At 43.8% G+C, this 14,542-nt stretch overlaps 1 protein-coding gene across 2 annotated transcripts in view; it reads right to left on the reverse strand.

Annotated features, from left to right (window-relative positions):
• The window catches only part of MAPKAP1 (MAPK associated protein 1), a 93,007-nt gene continuing 78,465 nt past the window's right edge, over positions 1 to 14,542 (reverse strand). For both annotated transcript variants that reach the window (XM_051636218.1, XM_051636219.1), the window contains 3 exons: positions 11,897 to 12,034; positions 2,262 to 2,359; positions 1 to 612 (listed from right to left, as the gene is read on the reverse strand). In XM_051636218.1, coding sequence (XP_051492178.1) covers positions 487 to 612; positions 2,262 to 2,359; positions 11,897 to 12,034 — 362 coding nt within the window. In that variant the 3' untranslated portion in view covers positions 1 to 486. The remainder of the gene's footprint in view (positions 613 to 2,261; positions 2,360 to 11,896; positions 12,035 to 14,542) is intronic.

Genomic DNA, 14,542 nt, shown 5'->3' on the forward strand with positions numbered 1-14,542 from the left:
GACCTTGAAAAAGATTACATCTGTTTATTAATAGTAAAAATGGATACATTTGTCCTACATTTTGTTTTTAGAAATTTGATCATGTCACAAGCAATACCTGTGTGTACGTGGGTGTATTACAGATGTATATAATTTATTTTAACCAGGCTGTGAAATAATATGTAATCACATCTCTTCTTGTGATTGTACATAATACAGTAATTAAATGATGCCAGTCTACGTCATTCTCTTATTTCTAATCAGAGGAACCTGAAGCGTAACAGTCTTCTTTCCGGCTGATATGGCTCTTTATTTTTGTCACAGGGGAGACTTCCCATCACCAACGAGGGATAATCTTCCAGCTGTGGGAGATGGGATAATTCCCATTTCTCCGCCGGCCGCTCCTGCCTGTCGGCAGCGGGAGCCCCGCAGTCCTGGCTCCCTGTCCCGCTGGGGGAACGTCCCCTCCTTCGAATTTGGCGGCCAGGCTCTCCTCCAGGCCAGGCCTTACTGCTGTCCCGACTTCTTCTCCTTCTGGAAACTAAAGCTTGTTCTCCTGCTCAGTTTTCTTTGTTTCTGAGCAAAATAATCTGCTCTGGCTGTGCTTGCTCGTGACTCCAGAATATAGTTAACCTGCGAGACATGAAACGTGTTAAATTCCATCAGTGCTTCCCGGGACAGTCCGGGGAGGGCAGGGTCCCTCACAGCACCCGGCTGAGCGAGGCCAGTGACACTGGTCCCAGTGTCCCTCAGCACAGGGTGGCTGGGGACAGCCTGGAGCTCCCGAGGGCACAGGCTCTCAGCACCCTTGCCACCCAAACCTCCAGGCAAGCGCAGCAATTCCTGAAGACCCAAGTGCTGCTCTGATGCAGCAGTGGGCGCTGATGAAGGACTTCATGGGCTTCCATCAAAATAATGCTTTCATTATGATGTTTGCATACCCAGCCAATCCCGTCGTTTCCCTGTGTTTTGGCACATTTTACTTGATGAAAGCATTTTTAAATGATATTTAACAAGGCTGCTATTCTCTAAATTTATTATCTCCAGTGCTTTGTGATAATCACATAGATAATTTTAATGGAAGGTTAATGCAAGAATCAAAAAGATAAAAATGCCCTTTGGTCTGCCATTAGCTGGTTAATATGCTGTGGCTTAAAACTTGCACAATTTTATGCACTGTAGAGTGTTTCACTTTCATTGCATATTACAGCTAAAGGCATAAAAATATAGGGAATTTTCATGGTCAATAAAGCCTCAGTCTTTCTCACTTGATCATGTAAAAAGCCTAATTTGAGAAGTCTGATTTCCCGGCGTCTCCTAATGCTGATGGAATTGAAAATAAACTGGTAACTTATGCATGAAACCAGGAAATGTTCTATATAAACAATCTGCAACTTAAGACAAAAGTACTGTTCAATAATATTTCCCTCTTGAATATGCATACCATTCATAGCAAAACATATTATTTTTAGCCTTCTTTTATGACCAGTCTCAGATGCGTCAATTGTTCTGGATCACAACAGCTTATTTAAGATAAAGAAGGAACAAAAGAACTGGCCTAACAGTTCACCAAGTAAGTAGAAAACCCCCCAAATACATTCAACTTCTACATTATCAATTAAAAAATCGTATGTCAGTTATTTAGCAATGCTCTAAACTCCACACAGAAAATAAAAGCAAAGATAACAGATGGCTTGCCAAAATTACTGCTTTTTCCATTCCAAATTGCTATTAAATATTAGCTTGCAGAAAATTAAGTTGAATTTTCCAAGAGTGTTACAAAAATTTGTTTCAGAAAGCAAGGCAGTGTGTGCAGGTACTGAGGCTCAAGAAAACCAAGCAATGCTGACAAAGTGTCATGGGGAGAAAAAGAACCTTTTCCATCTGTACAAACACCCAGGTCTGGCCCAGAGAGGTGAAGCTGCACCCCGACAGCATGTGCACCCTCACAGCCTCCTCCACAGCCACCTCCCCTCTCTGGAGGTGGAAACTATCTGCACAGAATAAAATGTGGTAGTTTTCTATAAAATTCCACATAAACCCAGTGTCTCTATTAACTGAAAACAAGAATAAAAGGAAATGTTATCTGCAAATAGGCAGCTTGCTGTATGGCTGTTTGATAAATGAATAATAGGCACCAACTATCCTGGTACATGAAATGCACCTTCGTAGTGCTCAGGCACTGCCCCATCCATGTATTTCCAGAGCTTTCTGAATACTTCCATGTCAAACAAGTGGTAAAACACCCAGGATTTTGGGTCACGTTAAAATGTCATACTCACCTTCAGTACAATTTCATTGACAGTAGCAGCATCTGATTCAAAGTAAAGGTGTTTGTAGTCATGATTGCTTAGATATGTAAGTTTAAATATTGCATGACCTGCAAAGATAAGAAAAAAACTGCTCAGAATATTCCTGTAAAGTTTCAGCAGAGCTTGTGTGCCTGACAGAAGAAAAACCCAGATGGTGATCTTAGCGTACCATCAGCACGACAGAAGGGAGTAATGAAACGCTGACAGGCTTCTCATGTCATTTCAATTTAAGGCAAGTGGTGGCTTTACAGGAGCAGCTGAACTCCACTCAATAAAGTTCCTTTTCCCATCACATCCCCACTGCAGGAAATGCAGGAATCTATCACATGGCTAGTTAGCTCCCACTCAGCCCAAGACTGTACTTGAGTTAAACTACCAGATTAGGAGTACTTTGTGTGATTGTTCATTGCAGAACCACCACGTGCAGAAGTGTTATATTTAAAATAAAAGGCCAATTAACTCCAGAATCATCACTCCAACAGCCTCTCCCCAAAACATCACCCAAACCCACCCAGTTGCTCACAGCAAAGGGAAAACGTAACACAACAGGACACAACCCTCTGGCCAGAGCCTGGTGTCCTGCAGGTGGGACAACCAGGGCTGCAGAGGAAGTGTCACTTTCTGGACAGCACTGGGCTGCCCCAGGCTCCTCTGGGGAGCAGGGGTGGAGTGGGCAGGAGGAGCTGAGCACCCACTGCTGCTCAGAGCTGCAGGAGCCACCAACCCTCACCAGCGCTGAGGCAGGAGGGACAGCCCTGCCCTGAGGGGCCACAGGCACAACCTGGAGGGGAAAATACCCTTCACAGGGATGCTCCTGGCCTCAAAATTAAAATAAAGCATATTCTCTACATTATACTTTTCCATCAGTTTTTTCACAATTTCTTCAGTTCAAAGGTCAAAGTTAGTAATCCGTAAAATAACAGCCACATTACTGCAACTTCAGGTCTTTCTTGGAGGAAAGCTAATTGAAATCTTATTTACATTATCTAATTCTCCAGATTTCCAAAATGTGACTGATACATGCTCAGATCTGGGGCCAGAAAATCCGAGTCATTGGTATTTTATTGTGGCATGTTAATTAAACAGCATTATGATGCACTAAACTGGAATATAAATTCTATATGGAAAAATTGGCTAATAATAAAAAAACTAACCCTTTAAATCATTTGACAAATGATGCCTAGGTGGTACTAAAAGTGAGGGAATTCCTGGCCGTGAGCTCGTTAGTATGTAAATGTGTGCACAGCCAGCTCTGCCTGGGACTGAACTCTGCACCTTTCCAGTTCCCAAAGTCTGGTGACCTGTTATTGGGGACAGGACACAGCCCTGTGCCCCAGCAGCTTCCCTGGGACATTTAACATCACACAGTTACAGAAACTGCTTGGTACAAACAAAAATTTAAATGGCATGAAATATGATCTGGAGGATTCCAGTGAGGTTTGTAGTTTTGGTCTTGGAAGCCCACTGGGTGGTTCTTAGCGTGGAGCAGTGCCTGACCCCCCTGGTCAGGGCTGCCCCAGTGCTGACCTGCTTTGGGAAGCCAACGGCAGGGACACAAACCCCCTGACAACGTGCTGGAGGCTCCCAGGGCAGAGCGGGACGGGGACCCACGTGTCCCTGGTGTGTTCCTCCAGCTCTGCTGCCCCAGCACCACCCGCCGGGCAGGGCACAGAACCACAACATGATACACAGGTATGAAAACAAAGGGAGACCACAGCTGCCATCACACCTGACACAGGAACTCTCCCCATCTTTCTTTTAAACCAGTGACTGACTCCTCCTTTCCCACAGAACTATTCCCACAGCTGATGACAGCAGAACACAAGAGCTTCATTCCTAGCACTTGTCCTGGGATTGTGAGGAGTCAGCTCTTTCCATGACAATTAGAGCATCGGATGCCACCACCAACCCCAGTGTGCCTGGCAGCAGGAGGCAGAGCCCACCCTGCTCCCCAGGGAGTTCCAGTGCCCACGCGGTGCTGGGCAGCAGCTGGGGAAGGAACTGGTCCTGTGCCTGACAGTGATTTAGAGGAAAGGAGCTAAGAAGACTTTTCTGTAAAAAGCCCCATTACTGCATTATGTTTATGTGCTCCATGTCCACATTACACTATTTACAGCATGAAATATGAGTTCATTGAAACCATAACTGGCACTTTGCTCTGCTACTATTCTAGCCAGATGGAATTTATGAATTGTGAGATTGATTTCCATTTCCAAGAGTGCTTAAATACGTGATGTACCTTTCCAATAGAGCACCACCCTTGGCAATTCAGAGATCAATAGGAACTTCCATGGTTTTATATTTCCATATAAGAGTATTTGGTAATCAACAGCAGCAGCTCAAGTGGCTTCTGCTGCACATGGCAGTCAAATCAGAACAAATGCAGATCTTGCATGAATGACTTCACTGCCATGACTCCTGCACGACCATGGTGTGGTGTCCTGCAGCTTGTGGGTCTGAATCACAAGTGTTCAGCTCCAGCACCTACCCAGCACCCATCTGTCACTGCCCAGCACCAGGATTCTGCAGGACCAGCTTTAATGTCAGCTGCTGCATGGGGAAACTTCACCATTCTGCAATCAGAACTGATTGGCTGAACAACAGAAAATACGTGTTATACCCAAGTATGTTTATCTCCTAAAGAAACCTGCCCTGTCCCTCAGACACTGATGGTGTGGTTACACCTGGAGAAAACCGAGAGCAGGCGAGGGTGGAAGGCAAAATGGTAACTTGGGGACAGAGGAGAGCTCCTTCACTCTTTCAGCACCATCACTTAATTCAACTGTTTGGCCTATTTCCTCATTCTGAACATTTCTATTCTGCCAAAAAAATGGGAGAAGAGGCTCGTTGTGGCCCAAGCCCTCAGTACAGCTGCTTGCCTGCTGCTCACCTTCCTCCCACTGATCCTCCCGGCGCTGGGGAGCTGCCCTGGTGCAAACAGTGTCACCCCCTGCACCTCAGTCCCCAGCCTCTGGGTGTTTCTGTGTCTATGTGCAGCAGGTGGGGAATTCTGCTGAACTACAGCTTCCAAAATTACTGACTAAATGTGCCTATCCAGTATACACTGGTAAATCTTCTGCTGATTTCTGCAAGTTTCAATCTTGGGAAAAGACACAAAAACTGCAGCCCACCAGACTTCAGAGAGGTGAAAAAAATTTAACTGTTTAATCTAAGTAGTAAACTCCTTTTATCAGAGTCTAAAAATACTCTTGTTGCCTGGAAAACACTGGAAGGATGTGAATTTGCACAAGATAAATTTTGTTACCAAATCTGTCAAGTTTCTGTTCTTCCTCTCCCATCCGCTGATTCAGACTGTGCCCAACCCTCTCTCCTGCCAGTGCCACCCCTTAGAACAGTGTGCACTGAATTATAGCACTAATTAGATGGAAGATGAAAAGAATATTCATGAATTGGACAAAACAGAAAACAAACACTGGGAAATGCAAATTTATGTTAATTTTCCAATATACCTTGATGATTGCTTTGTCATTACAGGGCCATAAGGCAGAAGTCAACAATTAAGAGTTATTAGTGGAATAAATAGCTAGAGAAAGACCTCTCTGAAGAACAAAACACTTCTGGGCATCATTTGACATCACCACAGATTTTCACCACTTCAGGAATTATGACTACAACAGGATCAAACCTTGAAATCCCTTCTCACAGACTCACAAAGGATTAGAAAAAAACCAGAAATATACTAGTGAAAGGCAAGGAATGATGAAAATACAATACACAAAACAATGTGTCTGTACAAAGGCAGATTTACTTAAAACAGCATGACATGGGGTAACCTCTGCTCAGCAACCACTGCTAGATTTAATCTCAAAGCTCTGGGGAGGGACTCTTTTGTTTGAAATCCCCATGTGCTACCCCAATAATGATGCAGTGACCCCAGAGCTGGGCCTGAAGGTCCTTCATAAAAGCACATGTTGCATTACAATCAAAACACCCACCCAGACAACCTCCAATATCAAGAAAAATTACAAGTTTTCTCCTAGGAGGATGTCAGGAGTTGCACTGCAGCCAGGGATCTTGCACCAAGCTCAGTTAGGGACACAGACTGGACAGGAATGGTGTCCTGGGTGTAAAAGTGGGGTCAAGCCCATTTTATTAAGTGGTATTTATCCGAGAGGTTCATATTTAGGAGCTGATGTCCAAAGGCAGGGAGGGCAGTCAAAGGTATGGGTGAAATCCTGACCCAGCACTATCATTGTGCCCAGCCTGCACCCCACAGACCTGTGCTGGAGCTCCTTCAAATCCAGACTGCTGCACTGGGAACACATGATAGAAATGGTAACAAAAAGCATAATATCTGCAGTCCTGCTGGCTTGCCCCATTCTCTCAGGGAGCAGGGTACTTCCTGATCACTCTTCCTACAACTCAGGACTTTACATTCTACTGGACGCTTATTATCAAACATTGTTTTTAGTAGGAGTCTTGTTCCCAGATGTCCTGAAAGCAGAGCTGCAATTAAAGTGCTGCATACAGCCACTTTTATGTCAAATCGTGGTAACTATTCACACATCTGAACATTTTTCCCCAAAGCCTTTTGTGTCTTCTTTGAATTACTATCAAAGGCAGAATACCAGAAAAGATTTTTGCAAGAATGGTGAAAACTGAGGTGGAACTTGGGGTTGCCCAAAACCTCTTCACCAGCAACCTTGTTTAGGAAAAGAGATGATAAATAAATCAAAATGCACTAAGCAGTGTTTCCACATGGCAATCGCCTCCTTCATTGCGTCTGCACCTCATCAATCACACCATTGTCTGCTTGAAAGGCGAGCCTTGTAAATGTCATATCCACTCAAGCCCAAGGAGAAGTGAATCAAAATGCAGCAAGGAGTTTTAATTGGATAGTGTAATTAAACTAAAAAACCCCAGCAGAATAGCTTTGACAGGATAGATGAAGACCCCTTTTAATAGGGCTACAAACCATATTTGTTAAAAGGATGAGGCAACGCACGCTCCTGATGGTGCTCCAGAGTACTTTCATGAAAAGGCTCTTCAGTGGGGATGGGATTAGTAAGTTGCAGGCCCGGTGGGGCAGAGGCAGGAGAAGCCATCACTGAACCCTGGCTGCTCCTGGCCAGAGCTGCACATCCCACCAAGCACCCCTAACCCACCTGGCTTTGCGGGGCTCAGCCTGGCCCCCAAACCCTGGCATGATCTTGAGCTGCAGCAAAGGGAGGAGGCAGCAAACCTGCACCCCACCTGCACCCCCAGCCCCCAGCTGTCCACTGGCCCCACGACCACACACAGGGACCTGCTTCTTTCCTCACACTCCTGCAGATTTCTTTCACTCCAAGCCTAAAGTTTGGGAACATTTTCTCTGCTGAACCTGTTTTTTACCTTTTGATCAGAATCTGCTCTCAGTCTCCTATCAAGTACCAATGTTCTTGCATTGTTTCACACACTACATTATTCACAGCAAAAGCAGGAATATCAGGAACTACCACACAATATTTTGTGCACCATTTGCAGAGCACACGGATAATTGTTGCCTCTCTGCTCTGGCTCCTCTGCAGGGCTCTGAGCAAACGTGCAACATCTCTATTTAAGCTCCCTGCGCAGCAGGAATCCATCCATTCCCTAAGCTTTCTGTATGTTTTTAGGCCTTTCACAACCCAATAATGAATTCATTAAATTAGTATTACCCGACATGCATAATCTGGAGGAACTGTATACTGAATTAAAACATCAAGTACCTTTAGCTTTAAATGAAAACTACATAAAAGCATTTCAGGCATCACTTTGGCTATCACTTACAGCCAGTATGAATACTGCTAGAAAAGCTATTTTCGTGCAGATGTGGAATTCAATGGGAAAGACTGACTCGTGTAGCAACATCAATCAAAGCGTCGGCTCTGCTGGCAGCTCTCGACAGTAAGGCAGGTTCAAAGGTCACGGGATAAAGAAAAAGCCAAGCTCTGGTTCAGCTCTAATATCTCCTCGCTAGAAGTCTTGCAAAGGTACCTACCCCCCTCTGTACTAGGCGGCTTTCATTAATCTTCTTGCCATCTTTTTTAACTAGTCATGCAGAACCGCTCGATAGCGAGACATATAATGGGGAGGCCCTGTGCCTATTACCAGGTTAACACTCTGTTAAGCCCCAGTGCAACAATGGAATAAGAATTCAAAGGAAATCTTAAGCTGCAGGGTGCAAAGCAGGCAATTAAATTACAAACTGAAGTTACCAAGGTACTCTGTGACCTACAGAAGACCTTTGTTTAGACTACCTTAATATTAAGGATATTTTGACCTAGCAACTGAGATGTATCTGCTTTATTAAAACAAACAAAAAAAAAGCAGAAAAAGGATCACAGAAAATGCTTCTTCAGTGTTTTAAGTAATTTATCAACTAAATCGGACTTCTGCAGCTATCATAAAACACCCATGAAGGGCAGAGTCCCAGGATTCAGCCTGAGGAGGCTCCGTGCTCCGAGCAGTCCGGCCCTGGCTCCAGGAGGATGGCCTTGCTGCATCCCTCACAGCCACTGCTGCTCCACTGGGCACTTTGTACAAAGGCAGTGACACTGAAGTTTCTCCCTTGTCCAAGTAATGTAAGAGACATTAACGGAATCAGATTTCCTTTAAATTACACTATTGCAAAGGGATATAATTGTATTAAACATATTATGTTGCTTCCTTAAGACTTTATATTATGTACACTTAATTGAGATACAAAGCTTTTTTCAGCTATAAAAATGACAACTACTTTATTAAGGCTTAAATCTTATTTCTCAATGATAGGATGCTTCCTTTCAAGACTCAAAACATTCAGAATCTCTCATGATAATCAGACCGAACCTGATTTAAACAAGCCGTTTACATACAGAGTTTTCAGGTTCTAATGGCATTTGATCGAGCGGGGCCATTACCTCTTCCCTCTGCTTAAATTCAGGGAGTCTGATTTAATTTACAAATAAAAATTCAAATGCTGACCCAGGCCTACGACAAGGGCAAACAATAATCATCAGCCATTCCTGCCCACAGTGCCCACATTACTGGCAAATTAGATGCCAAAGCTTTCTGTTTTCATTTTCTGTCTTCACCGAACTCCGAGTCCTGAGAACTCGCAGCACAGGGAAGACTCAGCCCCTTCCGGAACGACTCCGAGTCCCTCTGTAAATATTCACAACACGTCGCCTCTGGAGTTGTTGAGTCCTTTAACAAGTGCCACTAAAGCTTCACTGCATTACTCTGCCTTTTCAGAGAAAACATAGCAAATAAACACCAGACTCTCCACTACACTGATACAGAATTTCTGTTGTTACATTTCTGCAGAAAACAACCAGTAAAAACTCTGAAATCTCCTTAATCTGCAGCAATTAAGAGCTCACTGCATATTACACTGTGTTAATCACAGGTTCAGAGGAACAATTGTTGCAGAAACCTCCAGCTACACTGATCACAGTGACCACGTTCCCCTCCCAACAGCCCTTGCCAAAACCAAAGGTCACACTGGGAGGCCCCTTTGCGCTCTGCAGAGGCACAAGGGTCTCCCTGGCAGAGCAGCACTGGCTCCATCCCAGGCCAGGCAGCAGCAACCCCTGTGTTTCCAGCCCCTGTTCCATGTGCAGAACGCTCCTGAGAGATGAGATGGAGCATGTTTGGGTTACAAGAGATAAAAACATGAAAACAAAATATAGTGCAGAACTCAAAGACCTTATCTTTACTGAGCCTCCCTTTCTTTGCAATAATTCATTCAAGCAAGATCCAGGAATAATTTTTGATGTAAACTCTGCTGCAAACATCTATCAACATGCTGATAAAAATCACAGACAAAACTTGTGAAATACAGTGAGTTTCATTCCTTTATGCTACTAAAATAACCTTTTTCCATTTAAAATTCAAGAGATACTGATCTGCTGTTAAGAGTTCCCCAAAATGTATCATTCTGAGATGTCACACTAAAAGTCTCTTCTACTGGCCAAAAATAATGACTTTTGGAACATCCTTAGTGAATCAGGAAGAAAGCAGCAGATTTCAGGGGGAATTATTTTCTTATTTGGAACTATGCTCAACACTTATTTAATAGGAAAAGTTTTTGATGACCATGTAAAAATTAGTAAATAAGAAACCTTGTTATCACAAAGGTTGCCTTTGATGTAACCTGCCAGCATCCTCTCCAAAGTGACCACAATCCTTCACTCAATGGTCTCCACATGAAGGTACTGCTCTTTTGCCACTAGACTATATTTGGGGTTGAAATTCTGCCCCTTATTTCTCCCAAGGTTGGCAGGACTTGTGTCCCTGCACCATTTCCTACAGCAGCAGGTGCTGCCCCTGGGGCTGAAGAGCCCCATCCCTGGCAGGACATAGCTCTGGAGGTGTTTGGGGACAGCTCAAGGGTCTCAGACTGTTGTGTTGATGGGAGAGTGAACTGGAAACCTCAGGTGTCAGACACAGACTCAGTTTTGGGCACAATTTTAGCACCACAAGTCTCTGCATTTGAAATGAAATGTGACTACAAAACCAAAGGTGTTTATAGACATACAAGCACAAAAGTGCACCTCAACTACAGAGACAACAGTTTTAGACTGCTGGGTCATTAGGGACATCTTCTCCTTGGGATCATGCCTTCCCAAGGACCATGAAATCTTGCTGGAGAGACAGAAAAGGAAGACAATGACTGGACTAAGAACATGGAAGTAGGAAGGGGTAATGAAGGGGAGAAGGATATAGTTCAATAATTGCTGATAAAATCTGTGGCAGCCATAAATTTACTCTTCCAAGAGAATTCAACAGATCATTACCTCTGTAAATATGTATCACATAATTCTCCCTCTCTGTCACCTTGCAGATAAGTACTTAATACTTAGCATCCCTACCCTGCAAAATCACAAGTGTCATAAAATCCATCTGAGCTTTTGAACCACAGTTAGTTTTTGATAGTGATGGTTACATTTGGGCACCACTGGGAGACATTGCCCAACTCCCCAGGGCCCATCGTCTGCTTCTTAAAATAAATTGTACAGACACAGACTCTCATTATTCCATTGATGCAACAAGCAAAACCACTGGGCTTTTGAAGGGGCACTCTGAACATCCCAGACTGTGACCCCTTGCCAGTGAGTGCCTGCTGGCCTGGGGGTCCATGGCCACCACACGGGCCCTGAGCTTGCCGAGTCACCATCCCAGTGACCCCATGGCTGAAGAGAATTTAGACTGTGCTGATACTTACTGTATGTCCAAGATCCTCAGCTGCACCTAAGAAATCATTTTAACTCAGTCTGGATATTAAGAAGTTAAAAAAAACTGCAACGATGTTGAAATGTATTTGACTGCTGTGGTTTGGGGCTAGAGAGCAGCCAGGCAAGGCCAGCACTTCTGCGGCACGAGGCCGTTAGCAGCTCCTGGCAGTGGGCAAGAAACACCCTAATGATGCCATTAGCTGTGAGCAGCATTTAAAAGGACACTCGTAAAATGTGTATCTGTTTATGTTGTGTTCTCTGTAACAGAATTGAGTCAGATTAAAAACATCCTATAATGAATAAAATACACCTATAGAAAGAAAAGGACATGGCAGTAATAACTCTTTGGACATTTAGCACATACACGAAGGGAGAGAAGAGAGAACATAAATAAAAAGGACTACTCACTTGGGCTTTTTTCTTCCGCAAGGTCACAGGCACAGAGGAGTTCAGAATCGATTGAAATGGGTTTCTGCTTAATCCAAAACTTAGTGCTGGCCTTCTGATTAGTAACAGGGTCTATCTCTACTTTGTCTCCAGAAATACCTGAGATGAGAAAGAATAGAGAGCCACAACAGTGATCTGTTTAAGTGATTTCATATCAGCCATTTGACACACTTTATAAATCTTAAATGGGATGAAGGTATATTGTCCTTTTGGGCTTTCTGAAAGCACAGGAGCTTTTGAAACCAAAAGCAAATGGTTATCAAACTGCATCGATAATATGCATTTTATTCTCCTGCATAAGTACACCAACAAGGAAGAAATATCACAGAAAAAAATCTTCTCAATACATACAAAGCTCTTCTGGAAGGCATAGCTACATAAGCTGCAAGATTTATAAAAAGATAGCTTTCAGTCCCCACTATTGTATGTGGCAGACACCATCGGACAGGGTCCCTGCTCTGCCTCCCGCAGCGCTGCTGGAGAGACAACACCCACCAGCACCACAGACTTGCTCTTTCTGTTACCCAGTGCTCATAAACAAAGACCTCCAGTCCCAGAGACCCCGGGTGCTTTTACACTGCTGGCATTTTCAAGCCAGCTCTAATTAGGCACTTTGGGAGCAGGCTGAGGATCCGTGTGGCTCCGGGCCCCACTCCCGCCCGGAGCCTGGCTGGATGCGCTGCTGCCCCGCACTGATCCCCGGCAGAGCTGCGGGGAGATGGAGCCGGAACCCCCCTGTGTCCTTCCCCTCCCCCCCTCCCGAAGTGGTGAGGGCAGCAGGACGCTGTGCCCAGGCAGCACAGCCCGGGACACTGGCCGTCACTTCCAGCGCCCACGGGGCCCTGCTGAGGCAGAGCCCCACGCTGCTCCCACCAGCAGCAGCTCCTTGCTCAGGAGCTGGTGATGAGACTGAACAAACTTCCCAGTGAGCTTTTTATACCAAGTTGTGTGGAGCCTTCCAAATAATTGCATTTCTTCAGCCATGAATTATAGGTGAGGCTCATGAGAAAGTGACAAAAGGAGGCAATGGAGGAAAAAAGTATTTTAACACCATTTAACTCCTGCATCTCTGGAAAAACAGCAGAGATAACCTCTTCCCTCTTGGGGGTTCTGGCTATGACACTTTCAAACACATTATGCCTGGGTCACCTGAAGCACAAGAAAAGCTAAAGGAGCTGATGATAAAACTTTTAAGAGATGATACAATAAAAGTAAGATGCCACTCTTCCAAGCTCTCCAAAATTAACTTAATATTTCTTAAAAGTCTGGTCATAGCTGCAGAATTTGCAAACCATGTTAGTTTGTATTTTTCTGCAACTCTAAACCCCAAGCATGCAGACACCCACAGCAGGCAGCTGCCTGCAGCCCTGCCCACTGACACAAGGTCACCTTCACCACAGCCCCTGGTAGGAGAGGTTACAATAACACCATGGACACCCTCCCTCTGCTATTAATCCAGGAATGCGCTTTGTCATTAAACATAGTCGCTTCAGAGAGATCACATTTCAATTAACATTGTATCAAGAGTCCAATTAACACAAGGACTGCTAGAACTAGGTAATTGGAGCTGGCTGATGCTGTATCTGGAGCCCATTTTGTTTTGTAATTTAATTTTGGACAGATTATTTAAAATCAGCATTGTTATTTCACTGTAATTGTTAATTATTCAAAATGGCATTTTCCGTAGTTTAAGGAGAACGTGCAAAGTTGATGGTACAAGTTCTTATTTACTCACTGAAAAAAGTAAAGGCAAGTTCTAAAAATAAAGGTGCAAATTCTTTGTATGCCAGAGTTGTTTCCCATCCCTCCCTCTGAAAACATCACCCCGAAATATCCTTTAAAAATTTTCACTGTATGGTCCTGCAACTTCAGAATTCACAGTCAGTCAATACTGTTAATGCACCTTGTTAATTTGATAGGATTTGTCAGGTAACTCCACTGGAAAATTATATAAAACTGTTCCAGATGAACAGATGATAGTGACATGAATTAAAGTGATAGAACAATAGTGGAATATAAACCAGAAATGACACCCAAAGTGGCTGTTGATTTATTGCCATCCTGAGTTTGGTTCTGGGCTTCCATGTATATTAGTGCTACAAATCTGGGTCCATTTAGCAGAGAGATGCTCATACATACATCACCAGCTCCTGCTCCAAGCCAAGGTCACTCCCCATTGCATCAATCTTTTCAGCAGAGGCTACTTCACCAAGCATGGATTTTGTAACCATCTTGGATGTAACAGACTTCCTCCTCTTTCATCTTTTTTTATCATGTAAAATACACTTTAACTTCTATTATTTTTATCTGCAAATTGTTGCTGTATACTTCATCCATTATTTCTGTATCTCGATATCACTGCCTCAAGCTCACACACATCCAAAGAGCACATTGACAAAGAATGTTGTCTTTTTTTGTGTTATTCTTCTCACAATCTGAGTGTTGAAACCTAAAATCAAAACAGTATTATGCAGGTGGCTTCTGCAGTTGCTGTATTGCAGCACAGATTAGTCATACGCAAAAAACAAGTAAAAATGCTTCTTCTACTATTTGCTTAATCAATTCACTTTCTCAAAAGAAATGTCATGGGTGTATTACTCCAGTAAA

Source organism: Apus apus, chromosome 19 (assembly GCF_020740795.1).
Source record: "Apus apus isolate bApuApu2 chromosome 19, bApuApu2.pri.cur, whole genome shotgun sequence".
NCBI classification, from domain to species: domain Eukaryota; kingdom Metazoa; phylum Chordata; class Aves; order Apodiformes; family Apodidae; genus Apus; species Apus apus.